Source organism: Rissa tridactyla, chromosome 15 (assembly GCF_028500815.1).
Source record: "Rissa tridactyla isolate bRisTri1 chromosome 15, bRisTri1.patW.cur.20221130, whole genome shotgun sequence".
In the NCBI taxonomy this organism is placed as follows: Eukaryota; Metazoa; Chordata; class Aves; order Charadriiformes; family Laridae; genus Rissa; species Rissa tridactyla.
Window position 1 is genome coordinate 15,016,143 of NC_071480.1, and position 27,883 is coordinate 15,044,025.

The following is a 27,883-nucleotide window of genomic DNA, read 5'->3' on the forward strand; positions in this document are numbered from 1 at the left end:
CACCAATGTGAAAGACTTAACAGAGAGAAAAAGGATGGCACATCTTTCATGTGCAGGGTGCAGAAAAGAATGATACAAAAGGTGCTTTTGCTTTTTTTATTTTAAGAAAAATACAATAGCAGAAATATTATACACTCATTTATTGCAGTTATGGCTGAAGTCAGTAATATTAGTTATACACAGTACTCAGAAATGTACTGCATACCTTACAGAACAAATACAAAAGTCTCCACCCTTGAGAGAGGACAATCTAATCAGTTTTCTGAAATAACTGAATTACTCTGGTTAACGTTGTACAACTCCAGGCAAAATGACCCTACTTTAAATTCCAAAAATGATGTTAAATCTGAAATGGAGCATACAGAATGAGGAAAGCTTATTTCAAGGTTTTATTATATAGCGTAACAGCAGTGAGAACTTCTGCTATGTGGCCTCTAAGGAACACGATATGCTTGATTTCGGGAAGGGGGGGAAAAAGGAATTAAGAGGTTCATGATGCCCCCTACCATTAAATACTCTGATTATCCTTCCACATTGAAAAACCAAAGAGGGCACCATAAATTAGGAGGATAACTGATCTCTGGCCACATAAATGAAGCCTTGAGTCTGATCCTGTAAACTTAGTATAGGATAAACACATACACATTTACTGAAAAAGGAAGAGGTGCCTGTGGGTGGTTTACCATTCACACAACAATAGTTACACAAATATAGCAGCAATTGAGATTAAGAGCAAATGCCTTCCGCGTCTGGATCCTCTGTGTTCTTTAAATCGCTCTTCATACATCACTGTGTGCCAGTTACGATTTCGGTACAGCCACTTTAGTTATTATTTACACTTTATTACCTTTACTAATCTCTTTTGGTTTTATTTTGGAAATAGCAGCAGAAAGGGCAATCTATACAGCCAACAGCAGCAACATCTACACGGGGACAAACTGGCTATCTTTGGCTGAAAATCTGAATAACTCATGGCCTCAGCACTCGTAACCACCTCATCCACCACAAAAGTATCCCTAATATCTTCACCTCCTGCCTTTTAAATGATCCTTTTTCCCCACAGCTGTCTGAAAACACTACCTATCTTGATGAAACGAAGCAAAATACATGGCAAGTCAAAGCCCAACATCTATGTGGCGTCTGCTTGCTTTGTCTGAAAGCCACCCATAACTGACAGACACAAGATTCCTAGTTGCACAAAGCAAATATATATACATACTGCAGTCATTAAAATTACAGTACAAATACTAGGTTGTTAAGTTCAATACTCAAAGGCTGTGTAATGACGAAAATATCTGTACAAGCTCTTGTTGGCCCTCCTGTGTGTCTGCATTACAATACAGCCTTTAACTGTATTAGTCACATACTGCGTTTTCCAAGGGCTACCTGGCAGAACGAGCAGGCAGAGCAGAGGCCCGCTGCTAACGGGCATAGATCTATAGATAAATACTTCAGCGCAGGGCCTAAGGCCTTATGTACTGCATGCTACTCAAATCTGGTTCTCAAGACTGCATTTTAATGTTTTCATTAACTTCTCAATAATGCTTATAAACACTGTGACCGAGCACTTCACAAGTATTAAGAAAATATTTTTATCCTTCTGACATTATTCCCATTTTACAAAGAATTAAGACATTAGAACACATTAAAACCAAAAGTTTCTATAAACTTCTTATATTCAGATTAAGACAACTAAAAGGGATTTTTCCCCCCATTACGCTCTGCCCTGTACTATATAGTCCTTTACACAATCAAAGCGGAACATGCAGTGACTGCAGAGTGACTTAGGAGTATTCAGCATTTCTCTACACCACAACATGGGAGCATTCATTAGAAATACAAAAATTAAGTGTAGCAAAGACAGACTTAAGCATGATTTGCATTTTTTTTTGCTATTGCCTACTCCACTTCAGAAACGCTTTCTAATTCATGCAAGTAGTGAAACTTTAGTGCAACAAACAACTGTATTAGCATTATAAAATAAATTATATGTACCCACACAGAATAGCTTCCTTTCTATTTCTTTCTTTCTAACACTAATATTTTTCAATCTAAACCTCCTTGTTCAGCTACCCCCATCTCCACATTTATTCTACATATTCTGTGAAATTCAGTCACTGCTTCCTCTGTGCTGCACGAAGGTAGAGCTTGTAGGGAAGTGGGAGTTGGTATCAGGAGTACAGAATGGGAATTCTCTGTGCTCTCATTTTTGCCCAAAAATCATAGCAGGGAGGAATGCAAAAGCCCTAGCCTTCAAATTGTACAGAAATCTCAGGCTGAAGTAAATTCACTGCAGGGATAATCTTTTAGATTTGTACTAAATGCTAATTTGACCAACGCTGAGCAAATTTTCACAGGGTTGACAACAAGTATATCCTTGGCAGAAACATCATACTATACCACATCTCAACTTTTTACAAAGCAGCAGTATAGGACATTATAGAGTTTATTTATTTTACTGTGAACATAAGTTTTGCCCAACAGGTTTTGGGCAAAAACATAGGTTTTACCCAATTTCTAGAAAAGACGAAATCATGTTGGCAGAAGCCTTCACTCCCTCCACAGCACCTAAAAAGTCAGCCTGCGATAGACACCTACCATGGGAAATTTGAACCCAAATAATTAGAATCTGGCAAGTAATAACCAACTGAAATGAAGAGTGTGTCATAGTAAGCATCAGGTAACATAATAATAGGTGGTGCTTCTGCCCCACCTAAAGTTCTTTTGGCTCCTTCATAGAAAATCTTCATGTAAACAATCTTTCATAATAACCGGGTAACAGCAGCAGTTTGTATTCCATATACCTGTATGTTCTTTCTGCTTTCCGAGAGGAGAGTTTCTCACACTTATCCAAGATGAGGGCATTTTAATTGAAATATTGTCCCATGGTTACCATTTTATCCCCATAACAACATCACCAATTACTTACTTTAAAAAAAATGCATTAGAAAAGTAATTTAATCTTTGCTTCTCCTAATGAAATTTGCCAGAGAAAAACAAAGGGAAAAATCAGCACTGCATGACCAGCCAGCACTCCGTGGAGCAGGACCGACCTGCAAGTGTCAAACTCAAACACACTGTGCAGAGAAATACAGTATTTGTATTCCAAAAGCTGTTTTAAACACCACAATCCACAACTTTTAAAACTGTAACCTACTTGTGGCAGAACCTCTCTTATAAACACGTGAATAACAGAACAGGGCCTTGTTCCCGAGTCTCTCTGCACATTTCACAATATGTTTAGTAATAGTTTTGACCAAAAAAAGTGAACACCATTAATCTTAAGGACTGACACAGTCATGCAATTACCACTATTCTTCTCTGCTGAGTCATAAGATATTGCCAAAAGTCCTTTTTGAGAAATGTCTGCTGTATGATATATAGGTACATCTGTGTATATGCGACTAAGCACCTGTCACCTAATTTTAAGAATGTCGAGCAAGTACAAAACTGTGTTCCCAAGGAATGCAAATGGGAGTCAAAGAAGATTCCCAAGCACTTCAACACAAAACAATTATCAGCATATTTACAAATGTTTTTCAGAAGTTTAAATGCAAACACGTGTTACAAAGTTTTCCACGATGCTCAATGAACTTGCCACTCACACAGCGCTGTCTTCAGAGGGAGCACTTGACCACAGTTCGTTTGCCAACGTTCACCAATTTAGTCACTCTCAGAGACAGAATCGAAATTACTAGTTCCTAACTTTCAGTCTTTTGTTCAATTCGCAGCTTCCTCTAATACAGCTGTATTTGGATTTCAGCAATAAAAGTATTTTTAAAATTAGGATATTATTTATCACAGCATATTCCCTTTTGGAAAGCCCCAAACTCTTCCCCCCCACCCCAACAGCTAAGCAGCTTCAAAGTTCAGTGGTTCGATCCAAGTTTTCTCCTCTTAGCAGGGATATTGTAGAGATGTTGAAACAGTCTTTCCTCAAATGTCAAACTTTCATTTTCATACAAGAACCTTCTCCACTCTTGACACGTCCCAGTATTGCAAAGCAGCACACCCCTATCACTAGGGATCCACCTCCAGAACACAGCTTTGATCACTAGGGCAAATGCAGATGCTACAGGTATAAATCAGTTTTACAGTTGGACAGGGGAAAAAAAAAAAAGCCCGAAGTTTGTTTTCTGTGTGAGACGAAAAATACAAATCACTCTTTCAATCCAGTCAAGAGGCAAAAAAATGCATAAATCTTCATGCTGACTATCAGTTACAGTGCACAGTTCACAAACTGAACACAGAAATAAGCCAGAAAGTTCTGACACAAAACAGGAAAGTTTTCTCTCAATATACCTCAGTCTTCATTGTAGCGTTATAAGGAACCTAAACTTATTATAGTAGTGAATAATACTGTGACTGAGCTTTTTGTTACACATTTATAAGTGCTCAGCACAAAAGGGTCCTACCATACCAGATTTAATAACACAACGATGCCACCCACAGACACTCCAAACGCATCTCTCCCAAAACCATACCTATTATGTAACTGCGTATATTTTTGTGTGCTGTTTTGAAAGTTCAAAGCAATAACTAACCTCCACCACTAAAAATTGCTATCTTTATTGTAAATAACCTTTGAAATTCATTTTTACATGACTGTGCTTCAAATAATTTGGCATAATATAGCTAAGTCTGCTTTGGGGAGTTGTCTTGTAACTCCGTATTTTAACGATATTAACCCTTCTGCATCCAGATAAAGCTTTTATAACATCCCTGCTTCCTCTCCTCAAATGCACAAACATGATACTACCAACAGGTTCAATTTTTAGACGTCTCCTGAGAATAGAATATGAATTCCCAAGTTCTCCTCACACAGCAAACCCTATGGGCAACGCCATAACTTGTATCCAAAAGACAAGTTTCCCAGCGGCGTTCACCCTACTCATTCCTTTTGAAATGAACATTAGAGGTCACGTATTTTAAACCCCACTCAAAGAACAGACATCAGCAGGAATGAGTAACGATCCTACTGTGGTTAATGGCATAACTCTCACAAAACTTCGGAAGAAGAAAAGCGTTGTGTAGCCCAGCCAAACAAATATAAACAAAACTGCAGCCAACTAATATCAGTCAGTTCAAACGACAAAACAAATGTCCTGCACCATTCCAAACGTGTGAGTGTCTTCAGATAGGGCCAGAGTACAGTTACCTCAAAACCATTAGCACAAACAACTGTAATCAAAACCATCACTTCAATAAAATACCCACAGCACTCGGCTACAACATTGCATTGCGTGAGCGCAGATTCAGAAGTATGCTAAAAAACATTCCCCTTAACGACCTCCCCATGTAGACAATGAGAAAAGCCCAACAAATTCTGGCTCCCGAGATGGCAGCGGCTCAGATGCAAGGCAGCTCTCGTGCCCGGTCAACAGCATTCGGGAATACCAGCTAGTTGATGGGGAATTCAGCTAAGAGGAGCGAAGGAACATTACTCGGGAACAGAAGCACACCGCCTGTCCCCATCCCCCCAAAATTACCCCAGAAGAAAACAAAATTTTCGCTTACAAAAATACAGATTATCTTACATTGAGTGAAAAGGTATATAAGGAAGAAGCATTATTTTATATGCTGCCAAAACCACTATGCTTTTCATTTGTGGCATTCTGCATTTATTATGTCCACAAAGATTTGCTACTTTCTTGGTTTGCTGAACCACTAAATATTTTCCAGCAAATTAAACACTCGTGCCGCACTACTAACATCCAAGATTCTCAAAAACAGCTCTAGTTGTGTTATGTATTTCTCTCTTGCCATGGGGTCTGGAGGGCTCTGAAAGACCTTCTAAGCATATTTTAGCAGTGTAATTTTTACTGTTTTGATGAATACAGTATTTTGCTATATATAACTACAAAAAAAAAACCCACCCTGTGAAATTCACAGACTGAAAGATCATTGCTAAATAACACTTACCCTAACTACCATAAAACCAGCTCCGATGAATCCACACATTGCTCACATTTCTACCCTTCACTTCCTGCCACTCCAACAGTCAAAATTCTGTACCTAACATAATTCTACTCATCTTTTTCTTCCAATTTTTAGTCAATACAGCTCTGAGAATCATTAGCCTTCCTGCTGCTTACGAAGTGGAGAGATCATGAAATGTATTTCCTCAGACGACACATAGGCCAAAGATTCAAAACCTCAGTCACATCATTCTTCATGCAAGTAGTACTTCCTGAGACTAACAGAAACAAATCGCACAACAGTTTACAGTAACATCTTCAAAACATCTTTTACAAAAAACTCTTGCTACCAACCCAGCAGCACTGTGTGTGTGCTGCTTCCTGGAAAAGCTGTACAGGTCAGCGTGGCTAATTCTAAACTACCTTTTTGCTACAGTAGAAATCTTCTGACATCTGACAAAGACTCCATGCCACTTAGAAAATTTGATAGTTTGTACTCTTTCAGAAGTAGGATGGGACCACAGTAGCCACTCAAACTTTTTAGTCATGAAATGGAACCTCTCAGTGTAGTAAAATTACATTTAAGAAGAAAAAAAGATTGAAATCTATGATTTCTTATCTTGCTTTCCTGCAATAAGTCTGCAATTTGTTATTTTGAGAGAAGACTGGATAAATAACTAGTGCGTTTCTATTGAATTTATGACAATGAATTTGCATATAAAATTATAGAGAAATAGTTGTATATTATGTTATGGCCACATCAAGTATGCTTTAACTTCAAGTAGCAGTGCAATGGAAACGCAACAGAAAAACAAATTCTCATCCATGGGTAATTACAATCTCCCTGCTTAAATTTCTAAGCACTTCCTTTCCTACAGTAATATTCACTTTTCTATGTTTCTCAGACATGAGTGATTGCTTCTGGTTGAAGCCTCATGTTGTAAACATTTGTGCAAAGAGAAGATGAAAGCTCAGTAAGCGAGACTGTTTTTGAATAAGGAACTTGAGTTACATATCAATACCACCATAATAAGATCACCAGAAGCTGGCCTGTCTCCGTAGAGCGGTCTGACCTTGCAGGCTCCCAATTTCACTATCTATAAAGTTTAGTTATTTTCTTCCCCCATCAAAAAACAAATACTAGAAGAAACCAAGCATTTACTTTCCTAGTCAAAATCTCCAGAAGACCAAGCACTCCTTCATCCTAGCACTGTGTGCAGACTTTTGGAAAGAAGTCACTTTTTTAATATTCTCTCTCTTTTATTCCTTGATGAAAAAAGAATGACAATCACAGAGGTCTACCAAAGGGAGCAAGAAATTAAACACATGAAATACGATGTCTTTAAATGTATGACATTAATATATATACATAAACCCAAGTGCTGACTACTGCCAAAGGCCACAGAAGAAATAGCAAGACGGACAAGAACAAAAAAAGGAAGGTTTTGTTTTTTCTGATAATCTAACCCATAATACTCCCATTTAAAGGGGAGAAATACATATACCATGTGCTGGTAATGGGAACTCGCCTTAGGGCCTCAACAAAAGAAGTGAGAAATGATCAAACAGCTATGATAGGCCAGCAGGAGAGAAGATCAGGAACACAAAATTTGCTATTTTCTCCCCCACGATGAGCCACTTGCAACCTTGCAGAAAGAGGAACGCTGGGGATCCACTTCCAGGAAGAAGCCTTTAACAACGCTAGGAAAAAAGGACAGGATTCACGTTTACTGGGATTCTTGGCCTACTGATGCCCAAGGCAAGGGGAATGCCAGCTGCCCAACAACTCTATCCCTAAGGTAGAGCAGAGTGACGCCATCCTTCCTTCTCATTCTCCAAGCCAGCTCCCATGGCTTTCCCTAGTTATTCAGGCTGTACACAGGGGACGGGATCCAAATTATTACAAAAGACTCTTCTAATTTAGATTTCACTCCTGCTACCAGGCCTATCTGTGTACCACTGACCTCACGAAGGAATGCCAGTGAGGTGAAAGATTCAAGGGCTTTCAAATAATAATCTGAATTGCTCCAGCAATTGCTTCTGCCATTACTAAAATGAAAACACCTAGAATAAAGTGCAGTAGCAAATGTAAGATGGCAGTAAACAATGAATAAAAAGGAAAAAAACACGCTGAAAGTCAAAAAGAACATCCAACTATAATTGCAAAGGGGATTTTAGTAACAAAAATAATTGCCAACGTTGGAGAAAATATTTCATCAGACTACTAAATTAACAGAGTTGGAAAACATTAGTAATAATATTACCTAGCTCTTACATAGCCTCTTTCATCCACAGGCGTCAAGACTCTTCCCAAGTTGCTAAGATTCACTATTCCTATTTTAAATTCCTTCAAAAGGAAGCATAAGCAGGTGAAGCGATTTGCATCAGGCTGTCCAGATCTCTTAAGCACTAGGCCTGTACCCTGTCCCCTTGGAAACATTACCTCTTCAAACCTTCTAGACACTGTTACTTACATTTTTTGAGATGGGAATGTCTCCACGAATCTAACCTTTGAGCAGAAGTTCTCTCTAGACTACAGCCGTTCTCCCGCAACCAGATCTACTAATCCCAAATCCCAGGAGAAACTTCTCTAAAATCAATGAGAATTCACAAAGGGAAAGGATCCCCCATGAGAGATCAAGAAGCAAAACTGGGACAAATCACAGATCAAGGTGCTACTTCCACATCTCCCTTTAATTTTTAGTCTGCTGTGGAGAAACAAAAACATCACACCACCACTACCCCCCCCCCAAAAAAAAAACAAACCCAAAACAAAATAAACCCCCCAAACCCCAACAAAACCAGCTATTACAACCTTTCAAGTCCTCGGGCTGTCCCTTTAATAAGCCTCTGTCATAGAAAAGTTCATCTGGCTCACTTAAAAAGGCACAGTGTCCATATGAATTAAAGGACAGGAGATACATGCCGTGCATTTGGTAAGTCAAAAAAAATCATGGAGGTGAGGAGTGATAAAAGAAATGTGATTTCATCGAGGGAAAATAAAATTTCCGCTTTCATAACAAATTACAAAGAGAACCCAATTTTATCAGTAATAACACACAAGATGTTCCTTCACTTACCAATAAACTGTTCTGCTAATTAAAGTTCAACACAAAAAAAAGCTTAACTCGGCTCTCCCCACTCACAATTTCTGCACTGTAAAAGCCAATCCTACCAAAGTCTGATTCACCTCAGAGCGAATCCCTCGGTTTGCATCCCGAGGAGGGGGAGGGAACGCGGTGGTCACTTTCACGCTCTCCCCTCATCTAAGTTTCAGCTGCATGTTCAAAATCAGCTCCTCGCTACCAAGGCCCAGCAAGCTGCCCACCCTCCCTGGACTGCCCCAATTAAAGAAGCTTTGCCATTTAAAAAACCCCAGAGTTTTCATTCATAATCTGCTATGACTCAAAAGTACTGAAACAACTGAATTTAAAACATATTATTTTAAAACCTCCCTGTTCTACCAGGCACTCTTGGGAAATAATACAAACGTGCCAAGTATCACTTCATTTAATATGGAGGGGCTTTTTTCATTTTTACAAAGGAATGTGTCTTTCCTTAAAATAAATAAAAGGGGGTATTTTATCCTTTGCCTTGTTTCAATTACACTATGCACTAAGAACATTAGAAGACCCCAACAATCCAAACCATCCCAACAAGACCAGCCGTGATGCATTCAATCTATCAATGGGGAACTTCATTTTTAGGACATTTTTGTGTCTTAGAAGAATTCAGTTGTATTTCTTCAACGAAAAGCAAAATACATTATGTTACTTTAAAACTTCATCTCAAGCTTGCTGTACCTCTGATAATGCAAAAATCCTATTATCTTGTTATCTCTTACTCATTTTGTCATTAATTGGAAAGCATCCTTGCAACCGTTTCCCTGCAGTTATTTCTTAATTTCCATCAATGATATGTTTAATCAGGTTATTATAATCAAACAACAACAGTTTGATTAACAACGCATGGAAGCCAAACAACTTCACTCAACTGGAAACTAATAAAAGGACACGATCCACCCCAGGAGGGCTAACATATATGCTTCTCCTACTTGGGGATTTGTCCTAAAAATATATATATATATGTACAGTCTCCATCGGGAGGACTGCATGGCAACCTGCAGTATAAACTCTCCTATTTTCAGTTTCACAACAGTTGCATTGTATTAAAGGTGATCTCAGGATCTCTGTCAGACCTCTCAACTTCCAGCCACTCGGCCCTGACAAAGCCTTCCTGCAGAAAACAAAAATATCAGCTTATCTGCCAAGCCTTCATTGCTCCGAGGGTTAATTTTACAACAGCTGTTAAATTCTTCCAATTTATTTTTCCATCCTTCAACAAACCCTACCTAAACCGTTTTTGTTTGTTTTGCTTTTTTTTTTTGGTTTTTTTTTTTTTTTTTTTTACTTCTATTTTATTATTGTTATTTCCTGGCTGTCGCTGGCCGTCCCCTCCCGCCCCGCCCGGTACAAAAACAAAGCTGACTCCCACCCTCGGCACCCCCCCACCGCCCTCCCCGCCGGAGCACCCCCGGAGCCGGGGGGAGCCGGGGTTCCGCACGGCACCTCCGGCTCTCCAGGCTGCCCCCTCCGCCTGCCCCCGCCGCGCCGGGCCCGGGGCCGCTCCGGCCCGCCCGCCGCCGGCTGCGGGCCGCCGGGAGAGCGCGGCAGCCCCCGGGGCTCCGGCCCAGCCCGCCCCTAAACAGCCCCGGGGCGGCTGCCGCTGCAGGCCCCTCCGCAGACACAGGGCCCTCTCCAGCCGGCACCGCTCAGCCTCCGGCCCGGCCGGCAGCCCCCGCTCGGCCGCTAGGCCGGCTGCAGGGCACCGAGGATCCCCCGAGGCCTCCCCGGAGCCCTCTCCGGCCGGGCCCGGCCGCCCTCGGCCCCCGCGGGGGGCGAACGGGGAAGTCCTGACTTACCTGTCATTACTTTCTACGCCATCTTGGATCCACTTGTCAACGTCCCCACAAAGCATTGTGGGAAAGCCCTCCCCCGCCCTCCTCCCGGCCCGGCGGCGGAAGGCGGAGGGGACGGGACGGGGACCGGGACCCGGGGCAGTGTGAAGGGAGGCGGCGGCAGGCGGGGGCAGCCACGGCCCGCAGCTCTCCCCTCACGTGAGGGCGCACAGCCGCGCCGCTTGCGCTGGAAACCGGCAACCTCTGGGGGCGGGGGGGGTTCCTTCTTTTCTTCCCCCCCCCTCTTTTTTCGCCCCCTCCCCTTTCCCGGGGAGGGTGTCGGCGCCTCTCCAGGCGCGCAGCCGCTGCCCAGCCCGGGGGGCGCCGGCCGGAGCGCTGCCCGCCGCGGGGAGCCGCGCTGCGCGCCCGCGGAGCCGCCGCCGTAACGCGGGGTGAGCTGCGCACACGCGGAGAGGAGGTCCCGGCCGGTAAGCTGGGAGACGAAGTGCTGAAAATACAGGGTTTTACCCTCGCCGTTACTCTGCACCTGTGTTTTTTGGTTTTGTGGGGTTTTTTGTTTTTATTTGTTTGTTTTTTGTTTTTAATATATAAAAAAAAGTTACTTCCCGTAAAGAAACTCGCAGGAACGTGGGTCCGTGCACGAAGGCCGCGGGCAGGTGATGGACGAGCTGACACCGCACATGGATGTTGGGACAACCCCATCTGCTCTTGCCCAAGGACTGTTGGTAACGCGTGTCTGGCTGCCCGTGAATCCCCGAAACTGCTTTGCCTAACAGTTTTATTTTCAGGGAGTAATCTTCCCTCTTAGCCGTGTTTTCAAAATGTTTGGCAATCAATTCTTAACACCGGCGCTGTTTTGCAAACCGGCTTTTTGAAGGCGATGCCGGCTCAGCTGCCACGGATGGGTTCCCCTCACGCTGCGTCGGCCCTCTTGGGCAAAGTGGACCAGAAATTGGGGAAAGCAGCTTAATTCAGCATCTTAATCAAGTTTATCAACAAGACAGGATTCTGATGTTTCTAACAACTTTTCCTTCTACTTTAATTAAAATAATTATAAGATCCAGATCATTTTAGTATTGGATTTTCCTAAATACATTTATATTTAAATTTACATTTAACGCCTCCTAACTCTTTGAAGAATAACCACCAGCCAAGCCTCTGATGCATTGCCACTGCAAGAAGATACTTGTGCCCAAAGAGTATTTTCAATATTCATCAGTGATGTGTTTATAAAGAGAGAGCGCCTTGCAAAAATGTAAATGCAGACGGAAATAAATTTAAAGAAATCCTTTGCATGTGCAGCCTCAGACTGAAGTCAGTCCACTTTTCAATTCAACTTCAGAAATAGGGTTGGGAGCGTAGTGGACTCTTCCATTGCCTTACCAGCGGCCGTGCCGGAGGGGAGCGGGGTTAGTCCCAGCCCCAACCCAGGAGACACCATTTCAGGAGGCCCCCGGCCGCCTGCAGGGGACACGGTCCCCAGCGAGCCTGGAGGGCATGCTGTGACACTCGGGTGTTTCCCGTGGGCACCGTGCAAGGTGAAGCAGATAAAGGCGAAACCATGTTTAGGATCTAACTGACTTTGCGTATCATTCAGTTGGGGTTGTCGAGGTGGAATTAGTACTTTTCTTTTGGAGCTGAGTTGTGCTTGGGTCTTGGTGAGCTTTTGTATTACCGATACATTTTTCTGTTACAAAATGCAAGGAAGGTTTTCTTTAAAATAAACTATAATTTTTAAAAAATGAATAATTTTTAAAAAACTGAACTCTTGAGTGAGTTTTGTACGTGTATGTATATATCTAAAAATATGCATATATCCTCTGGAGTTCAGTTCAGGGTGAGACAAATTTACTGGGTTTATTTTTCACATAAGCTGTCGTTAACTTCTGAGACCATTTGTTCTGACAGTATTTCTTTAGGAAATGCACTAGGAAAAAAATTGTGTGGCTACTGACTGAGCTATAGGGGGAAGGACTGGTTCAAGGACAGACACCATTTTTCCTGCTTTTTCCTATCTGTCTCTGCTGTTTTAAAGTTCTTAGGCTAAAAGTACTGAAAGGCGACGACTGCTGTAAAAATACGGCAGCTCGGCATTGTAGGAACAGCCCAGAAAGGAGCCGGGAAAGCCTGTGGCAGCAGGGGAATCCCCAGTCTCAGAAGAAGTGCTGTATATAAAACACAATATGGAGACCGTGCCCTTACACCCACTGGGTTTTATTATCTTGTTACTTAATTTAAACCCCTTAGCCCCCATATGGAGTAGGTTTTACCGTATTTTGTAGATGGGTTAATTGTATTGCAGAAAGCCCAAGTGGACATGCCAGAGGGCACCGAGGGAGCCAGCAGCTCTGGGCTGGGGTTGGCTGCCAAGCACTGTTTTGTTCGAGTCCTGCCACGGAGCCTGCGGTACTGGAATAACTGTATTGTTTCCATGTGGTGCCCCCTCCAAGCTCATTCATAGTCTGTCTTACCAGATAGAAAGATGAGGACTGTTGGTACAAAACAAATTTGGGCTCCAAGCACTCATTAACTGTGGAAATTCTGCTCAAAGTGCAAATCATGTAGCAACCGGCCTAAGGGATGAGATCCCAAATCCAAAGGGCCTTAATATAATTGAACTTTAGTTTTAGAGCCATTTCTGTTATGACAGCACAGAAAGCAGAGCCTGCCGCTGGCAACCAGTTATACGCTACATGGGAAGAGAGAGACTTGTGGCTTTTATTGACACGTTTCCATACAGTATTAGAGGGTAATTTAAGGAAATAAGCTTATAATATTAGCTGCTACTGTGGGAGGGACTCCATGAGATATGTTTCTCTCTCTCCTTGATGTGTATTGCCCCACTGGAAGCTGCAATTTTGGTTTCCAACCTCTGCAATCAAACACATCACTCAACTCTCCAGGCTGAGTTGACAAGCCAGGTCTTCGCTCAGCGTGGGCTGGCCACAGAAACAGATGTGTTATGTGCTGACTACTGGCTTGCGTTTCCAGAATTGTCCAGACTTCTTAAGTTCCCGGAATCCCCATGTGCTATGCTCATTAATGGGATTTCACGACAAGAGGCGAGCTCACAGTGCTGGGCTTCTGCTGAGGAACGGGGGGGTTGCACTGATGGCAGCACACTCACTCTTCTGCCCAAGGAGACCAGGAGCAGCCGGTCACACGGAGGCTGGGAGCAGAAGGAAAGCACGAGTATACGTTGCGAATGCAAGAAATGCCAGAGGCACAATGGGGAGGCACGAGGTAGGAACAAAACCAATGGATCTCTGCTCAGCATCGTGAGACTTGACAGGACTCAATCCTCAAAAGCCTAACAGTGATATTTCTAGGGACTTGTTATAATGGAAAGAGGAAAAACAAAACAAAACAAAAACTGCAACAAATGCAGGCATACCAAATTAAATCCCACTTTTACATTTTTTTTTTAAGATTTCAAAACCTTTCAGATCTGAAAATTGCAATTCCCTGCTGGAAGTGTAGAAAGCCCAACCTCCCCGGGATCGTAACTGCAAGGAAGCCCTGTACAGAAGGCACCGCCACATCCCGTCTCCCTGCCCTTAAGTCAGGATTCTTGAAATCATGACTGTTCACAGGGCTTCTCCCTGCTCTGTGAGGTGAAGAGCCGTGCCCAGGTCCTCGGAGGATCTAGGCTCCCTGCCAAAAAGCAGGAGTTTGAAAACCTGGGGCCACTCCGGGCTGCTAGGCTCCCTGCCACGACGCTCAAATCTGAGCAGAGCTCTGAAAGGTGTGGCACAGATTCTGGAAGAGTTGGGAACTCAGAAACCCTCGCTTGCTTCGGGGCTAATACAGAGCTGGTAGCCAAAAAGCCCTAGGGTCCTGGCTTGCCCACGAGCTGCACACTTGGAATCAACAGCTATGGCTTGGTTTCTCCATTTTCAAAACAAAACTATTTTCATTATTTCAAACTGACGCCACTGCTTTTTCTCCTTTCTCCTTGGACTTTTGCTTTCACAGGAAATTCAGAAAACCAGTTTTATTATCTATGATAAAGTTCACTCCTGTTTCTGGGAAGTGGCGTTTCCTGAATTCCAATACAGAAAGCCCGATTTCAATCAGCTCCGCTCCTGATGTCTAACTTCAGAATACAGGAAAAACCATTGCAATTAACACATAAAAGTAATAAGCACATAATAGAATACATTCAGCACCAAATTGCCTCCCTGACCCTGCAGCCTAAGGTCCCAGCAGGCATCTCGAGCAGTTTTCATCTCTGAGAAACAAAACAGGAGGCCTTTCTCAATAGAAGTTCCAGACTGATTGCAGTAATAGAAGCAATGTTTTTATTGTCTTAGCACACTGGACCTTTACAAATTTTTGAACTCCCTCAGAAGCAGCAATCATGGGAAACTAACAGAAATTAAGTGGTTTACCCTCTGCCACAAACAAGTCAGTGGCAGACCTGAGGTTAGATAGCAACAGTAATTCTTAGTCTTACTAAACAATAAAGCAAACTGTTTCTAGGCATCCGTTACTGTCTGATTATTAGGCTGAAGAGAAGCAAGTTTTGATTTTCCACAGCATGAAAATTCCCCTGGAATTACTCCAGAGTCCTCTAATGAACAGATGATCTCAACTTTAATCTTACTTCATAATTATCCAAGGATAACATTTCTTCAATGCAGACTCTTCAAACATACACAATTTCTAGAGCAAGTAATATTCAAACTAATTCATTTTTCCTTTGATCCACAAAATGAGAGTGTTGAGAAGCAAACAGCAAGAAGGGATGCTGAGGGTACCTTGAGGAGATAGGAACTACACAGTTCAGATTAATGCAATGGTTTGATCCCATATTGTCAAGATCAAAGATCTTCAATTTCAGTGCAATTTTTAAAAGCAGCTGGCATGCCTTTATGGTGACCTTTAAATTGCTCATGGAGGAGTTCCATCTGACATAAATCTGTATTCTTGAGATGAACTAGCACCAAAACTTTACAGCTTGTCGTTTTTCCTAGCAACCTGGATGTGGCAACCTTTTCCAGAGAGGCTCCAGCTACACTCCTTTCATTTTCATTAATAGTCGTCTGCCAACAAAATGAAACAAAACAAAAAAAACCAAACTCCAGGCTAAATGAACAGATTCTTTTCCATTCACTCGGACTTACCCTACAGGCTAATAATTCTACAACTTTGTTTTAAAATTCCTGTTCTGATGTTGCGATGCATGGGGAGGGAAGCCCCGAGGGACTCTTGCTCGTGGCAGGGGGTTCTAGGTGCACAACAGATCTACCTTGCTCTGAGGACAGAGTTCAGAAGGGAGTTTGCCTTGGGCAGTATGTCGTCAAACCAAGACGAAGGTGCTGTAAGTGAACTCAGCGAGGACAAAAATCTATTTTGGACCAAAAGGCAAAAAGCTTGATCATTGTGGATCTTTGGTATGAAAACAGACCGTGAGAGCGAACCTTCATAATCCTTCTGAATTGAGTTTTAAGATACCTGGGCTCTTGAAAGAGGAGAGTGCTTCCGTGTTCTTTCCACTGCTGACAGCAAAAGGTAGTTGGCAGGGGGGAGAAACCACCTCCTCTCTCCACCGAACTCATGCTCTAAGCGCAAACAAAGGCAGCAGAGGGGGATGTAGCTACACCAGAAAGGGAGCAGGATCCGCAAGAACCCCAGAAAGTAGGGCCAGGGAACCGGTGAACCATTCTACCGTAGGATGAGGAGGAAAAGAGGGTTTGCTGGGCAAACAGGTCCAGTATCTCTCATCTGGTCTAAGTCACAGAGTCCATAAGCTTGGGGGTTGGGGTTGTAGATTCCAGAACAGATTTGCAAACGGAAGAAAAACGTTTATGATTCTAAGAACAGGGAGAGGTAAGTTCCCACTTCACCTGATGACCCACTGTTCCCTTTCTGATATCTCTGGCCTCCGTTTCCAGAAGATTTAATTTTGCTGCTAACGAGGTCAAAACAGAAGTTACTTTGCTCATTATCCTAGCTGCTGCTTGGTTTGCTGTTTTGCTTACGCTACTAAGGCTAGCCTTGCCAAGAGCAGCACATCCCCTCCTCAGACATGACTATGACAAGATCTTATAGAACTCGTAAAATTTGGTTATAATACAACGTAAGAAGTTAGACGGCAAGCATTCTATGCATTCTAAAGAGTCTGCTCCTCTTTCTCCCTTCACTCGCTGGTAGTTCAGCTGCTTTTTTGTTGCTTAAATGCAGCGAGCTGGATTGATATGGCTCAATAAAGTTAAAAGCCTCCGAAATGACATTCCCGAGTTTCCCTTAAGCTATGTCTAAAGTCTACATTTCAAATGCAAATCACTCCTTAGAAGCTTCCATCTTTTCCTGGCCCTTCCAGACTTCTCTCGCTCAAAATCACTGTCTAAAGTTCCCTGACTTACTGCGTATTCATATGGTAATTACCTGTGCTAAGAGCGTTGAGTCTGAATGAAGTTCAGTGTGCTTTGAAAGAGACAATACACCATTTGCAATTATAATCTCTACCTAATCAGTTATGAACAGAATAGTTAGTTATGGCTAGCATTAAAAATTAGTAAAAACTAGAGCAAATTCAACAAAAGTCCCATTGACTCTTACTATACTATTCGTGCTATTTTTAATTTCTTAAAAGAACAGGGAGACATGGGGACAGCTTCCCTCCATTACAAGTAGGTTAAAGCAAATAATAGGATGTTATCTTGTGTGAATATAACACGCTCAATTATGAGAAGCAGCAGCTTTGAAGTACTGTCTTCGTTAATTGCATAATTGCTATTGTAGCCATTACAAACTGGAACTTACAAAACAGTGAAAATTCGTGAGTTGCAGCAAGCAGACAAGATTCAGGTAGATTTCTCAGTCAGCTCAGAATTAATTAGTAAAGCCTATCTGTGCTCCCAAACCACAAGAAGTAGCATTGTTCTTAAGTATGCACGTGCAGAATTTTGTTCAAACACTCTCTTGACAAAACATTATAATATTATCATTGTAAGTTACCTCAGTGCCTGCTACTGTAAAACCCTAGGATTTTATTATTTACAGAATATCATCTCAATCACAGTCTCAAATGTAGTCCTGTAATGCAACAACCACAGAATTACGTGTTGGATAGATAAAAGTACACATGGAAAAGAAATCACAAGACTACTATTATACAGGCAATATAGTTTTATTATGTTCTTTCACCAACTGTAGCAAAAACATTTAACAACTGAATGAATAATCAAGGGAACATAAGTGTCAACAGGAATTTCAGAATTATGTTCTACATTTTAGACCAGGAAGGCTTGACAGGGAGAAAACAAACCATATACACACTGTAATAATAGTCTCTATTATGAAGATTTAATGCCTTCTTTAAAAGCACTGCAATTATTGAGGCACCTTACTGCAGGTTATGTATCATCTCCTCTTTGGCAATGAGATGTGTGGTTTTGTTAACTAGGGCCATTAGTGAGTTGAGCTTGTGAGACCAGTCATTGAGGATATTGTTGGGGTCCTTAGGCCTCTGGAAATTGATAATTCCTGCCAGCCTGTCTACTTTAGCAAAGATGGTCTTATTCACTACCAGGTTAGACAGGAACTCCTCCGACTCCTGCAAAGACAAACAGCACTAAGTCAAGAAAATAGCATTTATATCTCCAAAACATCAGAATTCCTCCCAAACAGCATTAAAGCACAGGGAACAAGATTTTCTTTATACGTAACAGAAATACAGCTGTAGTAATATTGTACTTAAAAAAATGCACAATACTTGAATGTTACACGTGTTCGCACTGCAAGGTGTTAGCACAATCTATTAAAAAACTTTTTTTTTTTCCCCATTTGACCTGTATCTGGTCATGTTAATCATGTTTAATATACTACATCAACAGACTTTTATACTTTGGAGTACTTGGCTACACCGATATTAGAACAAGCCATCTGACAAGCAAGGCAGAGGAAAATCCGTGTGAATTACTGACCGCTGTCAAAAAAGGTTTATTCCGAGTTTGTGGAAAAGAGCAGATTTGATTAAAAGACAGCAGGGTAAACCTTTTCATTTGCAGTTGAAACACCAATCTGCCATAATGCATGAATCTCTTTGGAAAGCTCTTGAAAACACAAAGGGGGATGACAGGAAGACAACCCCACCCCAGTTCCCAAAGCGCAACCATCTACAAACAGGGGCATTTAAAGGTGAGAAACCTTGTATCTTCAGTCAGTTTTAATCCCACTGACAAGAGCTTTTTAACACCGAAACACAAGACAAGCAGCTCTAGCATTTCAGTAAGACCTTGAATATAAATGAATTTTTAAGAGCAGCTTTTGCCATGGGCACATCCGTCAAGACATTGAGTTCTGCCTGGGTTAAAAAACAGTTTTCTAACTCCCAGAAAGGCATGAAAATACACTCAAATCTTTGTATTGCCTAGTAAAGTGTCAAATATTTGGATTAATACTATTAGTCCCAACAGCATTTTATGCTACTTCTCATAAAAGAACACAACCAACCAAGTTCTCTTAATGCTCCCTGTCTATCTGGCCTCCTGCTAAGAGCTGGTAACAGGAAGAGGGGAATTAATACTAAGGATGAAGGTAGGGGAGCTGCAAGGATAACACAAAGACAGATATACAGAGATAAAATAACAAAAGGTATATCCAGGAACACTCATAAACACACAAGCATAAACCCTAAGAATTTTGTACCAAGCAGTGTATTTCTGCAATGCTATGTCTTTGTGCACTGTCTGTAAAACAATGCAATGATGATCTATCAGACCACTTAGACCTTCTTAAGCTAAAGAGAACTCAAATTCATATTAAAAGAGAACGTCACTCTGCTGAATACTTACATTTTTGCCACAAACGCATGCACACATACACTTCGTGCCGTTTATAAGGATAAGCAAAGGAACACTTACATCAACGGACAGATCCAGCAGCTGTGCCATTCTCTTCATTGTAATTCTGGTATAATATTTAGCCATTATTCTAATATTCTGGAATAAAAGTGTTCAGAGTAGAGGGTTATGTGCAAAATATAATTGAAGCAGGCTGCAAAAATATAAAAGTCAATGTTAAAAGCAGATTAGGAGCTATAGTGCTCTAACGCAGTCCAGCATAAGGCTAACGAGGGAGTTGTGAAAGTTCTTTCGCTTGTAAAATGTATAAAAGTCTCTACATGACAAATCATTAAGTAATTAAGTCAACTGATTATGAACTTAATACAAAGCAAGACTTTCAAGTTTCTGCTCTATTGAAATGAGAATGCTAAATCTCACAATTTGAGTGCAATATGCTCTTTTTTCTGGCAACTATGCCAAATGCCTATCTATAATAAAGATATATTTTCAACATTTTATTTGCTCATATAACACCGCGGGAAAGGCAAGTTGTCTGCTGCCTTTCTACATACACTTTTTGTTTCTCTTTGTAACTAAAATATGGCAAGCGCAAAGCATTTTTAGTTGAGGCACTGAATGCATAGCTAATGCTTAAAGACAGCCATACTCACATGTTCTACAACTCTATTCTTTAAATCTTTCCATCTCCTTTCACCCTCCTCCGTACAGCCAAAAACATCTGTTGCAGGACTGTCGAGGGATCCTTCTCTCAATTCTTTCCCATATTCTTCAACTAGGGCAGTCCATCGCATCAATTCCATGGTGGTAAACAGTTTTAGGAGGTCTCTAAATGGTTTAATAAACTTGATTTACAATCCTGTATTAATAAGGCTCATTTCATACTTAAATAGATCAAAGAAATAATTTTACATGTTTTAATTTTATTACCATTAATATTCATTGTTCTTCATGAATACACTCTGTAATACATCACACAATCAGGGAGCAGCTGAAGTCAGACCGTGTTTCTAATCAAGATCTTTCTCTTACAAAGAGACATTTATTTTAATGTAGAACTTGCACAATCATGAAAATTTTGCAGTATTTTTCACACACCATTAAATTCTGAGATGCTTACACCAGGCTCGGTGTCAACAGATTTCACTTGCAGAGCTAGTTTCAAAGACACTTTTTCTTTTACCTAAGAATTGTTTATTAGAAAGAATACTTACTTATACTTCGGGATTTCCTCTAGCTTTTTGTCACTACTAATTCTGTGCACCAAATCAGACTGCTCATTGTCGTAAGGTGAAAGAATAACATAAAGAACAACGCTCTTCAGTGCCTGTTTAAGAGGAAAGAGTGTGAGGTTTCTTCCATAATTAGAGGAATTGAAAACACTGCTCCGAGAGCTTAGAGTTTAATATCTAAAAGGCTTAAGCCCAGCATATTAAGAAGTTAAGGTGAAACTGATGTCACCTTGCAGAAACAAACCCCCATTCACAGTGATACATTTAAATTGACTCAGCTTAACTAAAATTGTAGTATTTAAAATACATACATGAAAAAAAAAATCTTTTCAAACGTGTAACATCTGTACTGCATACACAACAGTATCATTTAGACCACACTTGCACAGCTGTTTCTAATTTCTGCACTTCTATAAAACAGACATTCTCAAGATTTCAAAGACAATAAAACGATGATGTAAGTTATAAATGTTCATTTGAAATCAACTTTATTGTATCTGTTTTCAACTAACCAATTTGTTAATACAGCCATTAAAAAAACCTCCGCACAACAGACTGATGAGCTATTTAATCTGCTGTAAATTGATCTGGTAACGAAATGGGTATTTGCCACATGAAAATACAGACATTTGGGATGTGATGTTTTTTTACCTGCTGCCACTTTTCACTTTCAGCCTGGATACAGGGAGTATCATAAATGGCTCTATAGTGCTTACAGATGGAGAGGTAGGAGCCTTCATGTTGATCCAGCTGGATCATTAAGTTGTAGTATTTCAACTTTAGTTTCTGAAAGAGTATCAAACAGTAAAATTAATACAGCTCCATGAACCACGTAAATTAAATCCAACTGGACACCACAAAACAGAGGGATTCAAATACACTTGAACCTGAAGAGAAGCACGTCAGACTAAAATTGGGATGGGGAGAGGAAGAATCCTCCAATGACTTACTTCTGTGTTTTCTTCTTGAAAAAATTTTGTATTAATTTTTTTGCTGATAATTTGAGTCCGAATGTAGTCTTTTACAGCTAGACAGAGTCTCATCTGCTCCAAGATAAATTCTACACGTTCTTTCTTTTCCATTGAACCATAGGTTTCCACCTAAAATGAAGATGTAACTATTTAACACTGTCAAAGTCAAATCAAATGAAGTCTTAACTGTGCAAGAAGAGTGGAAGGTTGTCAGGGTGGGGAAAACAAAAAAAGCCCACCAAAACACCAGAAAAAAACAGCTATTCCACAGCAAGTGAAAATGGAGAAAAGGTTATTCAATTTGAAATTATAGCCCCCACTTACACCGGAAGAATCCACTAACACTAAACTCAGTGCACTACCTAGAGAGTTGAAATCTCTTTTCCAAATGAGAAACACTCTATGTAACCTAACCCCAATACTAACAAAAGCAGTTAAAACTGAATTACACTTCCACTAATAAGAGTTTATCTCGTTCCAGGCATTTCTGCAGACGTACCTGATTAAGTTCTAAACAATAAACTAAGAGCGGTCAGGATTAAGTTTTATGGCTGACGCAATTTTGAGTTCTGTGGTGTGTTACCTGCAATTCTTGCAGAATAGAGGCAGCTTCTTTCACTTCACCATTCTGTTCTTTTATTGTTGCAAGTGTCTTTGTCAGGCGAGCACGTTCAATTTCCACATATATCTGAAACCAGAAGTAGTATTTTAAACATTGGAATTTTCTACGGAGTGCAAACTCTAAGACCACAACCCCCCTAAGACTTATATTGGATGTTTTCATACAACTAATTAATTCCTTGTGTATGCCTATACGATACTGATACTATCCACAACATACACAGATAAAATATGATGGACAGTTGACACACTGGAAGTATTTGGACCAAATTAATCTAAAAAACAATGTCTAAATTCATCTACCATTGTTTAAGCAAACACAAAAGGAATGAAGTATTAGATATTTCGTCTGCTAAAATATATTGAAACAGGTATGAAGTTAATACCAATGGTTCACGCATACTAAGTACTATTGTTGTCATTATTTCACTCACTCCTAACCATCCATAAATCAGCAATACTTGATTAGTAACAATTTAGACTTTGAACTGGCAAAGGCCACAACAGTAATACAAATTTGCCTTAACGCAGAATTGTTTATTTTCTTTAAGTAAAAAGAATACTATGTAAGTAATTAACTTGGTATAATGCTTTGATATCACCTTCTGGTTACCGTTACCGTAACTGTATGTAACGCCTTGCTAAGCCCAGGAGAAATTAAACTAAACTGCTCGTTTCTCTAACAACTTCAAATACATAACATTTTAAAAAGTTAAAATCAAACGACATTTTAGAACTCTGAAATATCTACGTCATGGAAATATGACCAGTGTTTCAGCAAATTATTTAAATGTGAAATCTGGAAAGTATTTGCAGTCTTTTGGAAAGAAATGCACTACTTGACTTCTTGGGTTAATTTAAAAATATACTTTTCCTCTTTTTTGAACAAGCTTAGAAAATAATATTAAGCTATGCTTTTAAAGAAGGTGAACATTTTTATTCTACCTTTTAGACATTCAGTCTTAAAACAAAATCTTACTTTTCCTTCTGTAACCATACGCAACGTGTCAATTAAGCGCAGTTTGACTGGTAAGTCTGTGATGTCTTCAACGTAAGTGCAGCACTGCTGGACCATTTTAGCAACTGCCTAGTACAGTAACAGAAGAGAAAAACATACTGTGTTTTTAGATTTCTCAAACACATTCAAACTATAACACTCAGAGATAAGTACTAAATAATTGCATACCAAACTAAAGAGACTCATCTCAACAAAAAGCACGCAACATACATCTAATCACTCTGATTCATAAAAATGTGTAAAATTATGCCAGCAACTGATGCTAGAAGTTAATAAATGCTGTCCTCTCATTTCTTTCTTCTCAGTTTTTCCAGTGATACTCAATTCATCCCATGTGGTTCTCTCTTGAAAAGTAGTACCCCTCTTCTGCCAAATCCACACAGCTCTCACATGGACGGACAAAACTTATCTGTTTGCCCCAATCCCTGCACGGCTAAAGGGAAGGTACATCTTCTCTGCAGTGTGTGCACTAGCCTTTTGCTTTAGGACACCTGTAGATTTTTCGGGAAGGGAAGGAAGAGGGGTAATTATTTCTGACTGATGCTTTTCCATCTCCGCATATTCCCAAGTAGGCACTAATAAGCTAGCATCCTTCAGTGGCAAGCACAGGTAATGGAATATGTTCTTCTGGTAACAATGCTGACAAAACTATTACAATTATTACTAAATAACCTACTTCTAAAAAAAAAAAAAACAGAATGGAACTTCTAGGAACTTCTTCCTCAAGAAGCAAATTCAGCTGAAATGATACAAGTCTTCAGCCACAGTTTGTGCAAGTAAGAGAACTAAACTGTATTCCCCTTTTATACAAACTCCTAATGTTTCTGCACATTAAAAAGTAGGTAACCTTTTTCTTCCTAAAGCAATGATGCCATTAACATTACCTGTTGCTAACTTCTAATTAAGTCAAACTAAACACACAGCGCAATAAACTTTGTACCTTCTTAAATGCCTGTGCCTTCAGCTATTCTGACAGCCAATTTCTTAGACAGAACTGAATTCCAGAGTACGACAGTTTCAAAAGCAAGCATGTAAAGCATACCCCTTACTTGATCACAATAAATTGCAATGACTCTGTTCAATATACACCTCATGTGAACATGAAAAATTAAAGATATGTCTACAATACAGACTGCAGAAGAGTGTAAAGATGAACTGCCGTCTAAAAGCACTTGAATGCACTGAAAGAAGAAAGGTCAGAGCTGTGTTGCCAACAATGGCAAGCTGGACCACACAGAGATCAGGCACAAGGGGAAGACAGACTAATTCCAGACATCGGTTTCATTATTGGTTTTCATCATGGCTACCGAAAAATGTCAACAGATGCTAATTCTGGGAGGTGCTACAAAGTCAGGAAAGTCCCTACGCACGAGGTGGAATCAGATACATAATACAGCTCCAAATATAATTTTATTTTTTTGTTTCAAAGGATTAAATTCACCTGTTTTAACTGACTTCTTCTCTTCGATAGAAGAATAATATTTTCATTAAGAGCATCCCAGTCTTTAGCTTCATAACACATTTTCACTATAGCAACTAAGATACGGGATGTGGAGACCATATCAGATGCCTGTAACAAAGAATCAGCATATTAGTGATGGGTTAAACAACCTGCAGACCTCTATCGCTTGCACTTCTATTGTACAAAGGGAAAAAATACTGATTATATCTAGCCTCATTGATTTTCTTTTTAAAGAAAAGAACAACAGAAGAGAAAGACTGATACTCCATTTCCCTTCATGACTTTAAGGCAATGGAACAAGGGGGTGTGTAGGACAACCCAGAATAAATGTTGCACACCATATGCTACTTACCGTTCGTGTTTGTTTTTCCAAGGAGAGAAGGTTTTCGATTACTTCTTGCAATCTTCCTTCCTAATGTCATAAGCAAAGAATTACCACCATAAGTGAAGAAACAACTTAGTTTAAATTGATTGCAGCTCTAATTCTCACATAAGAAAAAAAACGTAAGACTAGCCTGTACGCTCATTTTTAAGTATTTTATTCCTTAAAAAAAGAAACAGACATAGCACTAATTTTAAATATATGGTTCTACACATAGATTAAACTGGAAAGGTACTAGTTCCATTTTTGCCTAATACATGCTATAAGTTGTCTGTCTCGAGCGAGAAACCTAGCAAGTTTCAGACAGGTTTGGTTAGCTCACATTCACTGAGCCAGATGGAAGACTGATTTCTTTCCTAGCCAAAACAAAGCTTTAAGTGAGAACAGATATGCAATTGGATGCCTTGGCCAAAAAATTGTTTTACTATGACTTTCATCCACATTCATCGTATCTTAATTACAGCATATTATAGAAAGCATAAACTATATGCTTTACAGTCTAAGCCTGAAAGTATAATAGTCCTGCTTTTTGGGTTTTGACAACTATATCTGCCTTTTTTTGGAGGAGTTAAAGATACCACAACGTACTTTTAGTCCCAAGTTGTAATTCCTAGCAAATATCTTGTAAAAAACATTAATATGAGAGAATTTGTAACAGCCCATGACACCTGCGAGGCTGCAAAAAAAGGTTAGCAAATAGAAAATCAGTAACAAAAAAGAAAAAATTAAATTTGTTTCTAAAACATATCTAACCTACTGAAATCTTTTAAACCATGCACAATGGTTGTTCAAGGATGTGCTCTTACTGCCACAAAATTTACATGTTATGCAGCAATGAAACATGGTCACAGTGTCCATACCTACGCAGAGCTGTGCCTGTGTGATAAAACACCTGTGCCTACTCTCCATACAATACAGTCTTAAGATAGCGTAAGATGCAATTTTCTTCTCTTAAGGCTACTACCTTCAGAATCCTACAATGTGCTACGTAGTACAACATGTCTATCACAAGGAGGCACGTGGATCAAGCAAGAGTATCTGCAGCATGTAAAGAATCCAATGCCATCCTATTGGGACAGAACATAACAGCAAACCCAATCTGTCTGAGGTCTGAGATGCATAAAAATCTCTGCTACAGAACAAGTCCATAAAAGAAACCTTATGATACACCATATGCACGATTACCTCTACAATCCAAATAAACTAGACATTCTGTGGCCATCTATGGCTGGGCACACATTCACGTTTGCTCAGCAGATGCCAGACACCCTATCAGCCTGCCATGGCTCTGGCCCTCCATTCCAGTCTTTTGGGGCACGTACAAAAGCGAGTCAGAAGCATACAAAGCGCTGCCTCTCTAACCTGACACAGGACCAATGACACGAAGGCAGCTTTGGCGCACAGCAGTCCTAGGATGAACAACCACCTACATGTCTACCCAGCCGCGCTGCCCATGGAAAGCGGCAGCAGGGAAAAGCCACGTCCCCTCTGGTGGACTCGGGCCTTCCTGTCCCCTTACCCGCGCGGCTGCACTCTGACATCTCCTCTCGCCTCCCTCACCACCCTGCTGCCCGCCCGGCCGCACACTGCCCGCGGAACGGCAGAGCAGCCCCTTCTTCCGCCCTTCCCCAATAAGGGCCCGAGCCCCGGACCCCTCAGCACCCCATCGGGTGACAGGAGGCGGCTGCACGTCGCGCCGCGCGTCCCCCCGCCACCGGGCCGCCTCCCGAACGCGGCCTAGCGCGCCCCACGCCATGACTCAGCCCATTCGCACCGCCGGGCTCTCCCCTTCCCCTCACCTGCGCCAGCCGCTCGCACTCGGGCAGCCGCTGGTCCACCGTCGCGCTGTAATCCACCTCCATTTTCACGATGCGGCCGTCGGCCCGCTCCGCGCCACCCTCCGCCATCTCCCCGGCTCCGCTCCGCGTCCCCCTGCGAACACACACCGGAAGCAGCCAAGCTCTGCGCGCAGGCGCGGCCGGGACAGCCCCGTGGAAAGCCCCCGCGCCGCGCCACACAGGCGCTGACGGAGCCACCTCCGGCCGCCTCAGGACCCGGGGCGGGCCGGGGCTCAGGGGGCGCGCCATGTCTGAGGGGGTCGGCCCCTTCCGCGGCTTTCGGCCGCCCCGCCGCCGCTGAGCGCTGGCTTGGCTCGCGTGGAGCCGTGCCCCGGGCTGGGGGGACCCCCGGGAAGGGGCAGCTGGTGCCAGATGTGGGGCAGTGACTTCCCCATGGAGGCCAGTCACGGCCCTCAGCTTGCCCTGCGGCCTTCTGCCTCAGCAGGGGCGTAGGTTCTCGGCACAGTCACCACAGCCAAGGTGTTGCTCCTACCTTGTGTGTCAAGGGCTTGAGACCTTGATACGGTCCCAGGGCGGTGAGCCAGTAGGATCGTGTTTTTATGCCGTTTCCCCACATTTTGAGAGAACCATGCCATGTTGCCGTGGCAGGCCGCACCGCAGTACGGCCTCAGTGGAGGACTGGACTTGTGGTAGCTGGTGATTTCTCTGTGGTGATTTCAATGTAGCTCATGTCCCAGCCAAAAGTCTCTTAA

At 41.6% G+C, this 27,883-nt stretch overlaps 2 protein-coding genes across 8 annotated transcripts in view; both read right to left on the reverse strand.

Moving 5' to 3' along the window:
• The window catches only part of HELZ (helicase with zinc finger), a 90,161-nt gene extending 78,979 nt beyond the window's left edge, over positions 1 to 11,182 (reverse strand). For all 5 annotated transcript variants that reach the window (XM_054221187.1, XM_054221185.1, XM_054221186.1 and 2 more), the window contains exon 1: positions 10,840 to 11,182. Coding sequence is in view for 1 of the 5 variants with exons in the window: in XM_054221185.1 (XP_054077160.1) it covers positions 10,840 to 10,846 (7 nt within the window). In the remaining 4 variants the exon portion in view is untranslated. The remainder of the gene's footprint in view (positions 1 to 10,839) is intronic.
• Positions 11,183 to 17,952: 6,770 nt separating this feature from the next.
• On the reverse strand, positions 17,953 to 27,309 carry PSMD12 (proteasome 26S subunit, non-ATPase 12). 3 transcript variants are annotated; one of them, XM_054221188.1, is made up of 11 exons: positions 27,132 to 27,309; positions 25,303 to 25,362; positions 24,930 to 25,058; positions 23,450 to 23,557; positions 22,433 to 22,537; positions 21,829 to 21,978; positions 21,530 to 21,664; positions 20,861 to 20,973; positions 20,300 to 20,474; positions 19,638 to 19,784; positions 17,953 to 18,397 (listed from the first exon to the last, which is right to left on the reverse strand). In XM_054221188.1, the coding sequence occupies exons 1-11, from the start codon at positions 27,237 to 27,239 to the stop codon at positions 18,188 to 18,190; spliced, it is 1,440 nt and encodes a 479-aa protein (XP_054077163.1). In that variant the 5' UTR covers positions 27,240 to 27,309; the 3' UTR covers positions 17,953 to 18,187. The 3 variants fall into 3 exon arrangements, with proteins under 3 accessions (XP_054077163.1, XP_054077164.1, XP_054077165.1); XM_054221189.1 differs by having other exon boundaries at positions 19,707 to 19,784; positions 27,132 to 27,307; XM_054221190.1 differs by lacking the exon at positions 17,953 to 18,397 and having other exon boundaries at positions 19,714 to 19,839; positions 27,132 to 27,308.
• Positions 27,310 to 27,883: the final 574 nt, after the last annotated feature.

Coding starts and splice junctions, on each gene's coding strand:
- PSMD12 (XM_054221188.1), bottom strand. CDS start 27,239: ATGGCGGAGGGTGGCGCGGAGCGGGCCGACGGCCGCATCGTGAAAATG. Junction 21,979..22,432: donor CTATTCTGCAAGAATTGCAG/GTAACACACCAC, acceptor TCTTCATTTTAG/GTGGAAACCTATGGTTCAAT. Junction 21,665..21,828: donor TTCAAGAAGAAAACACAGAA/GTAAGTCATTGG, acceptor ATACTCTTTCAG/AAACTAAAGTTGAAATACTA.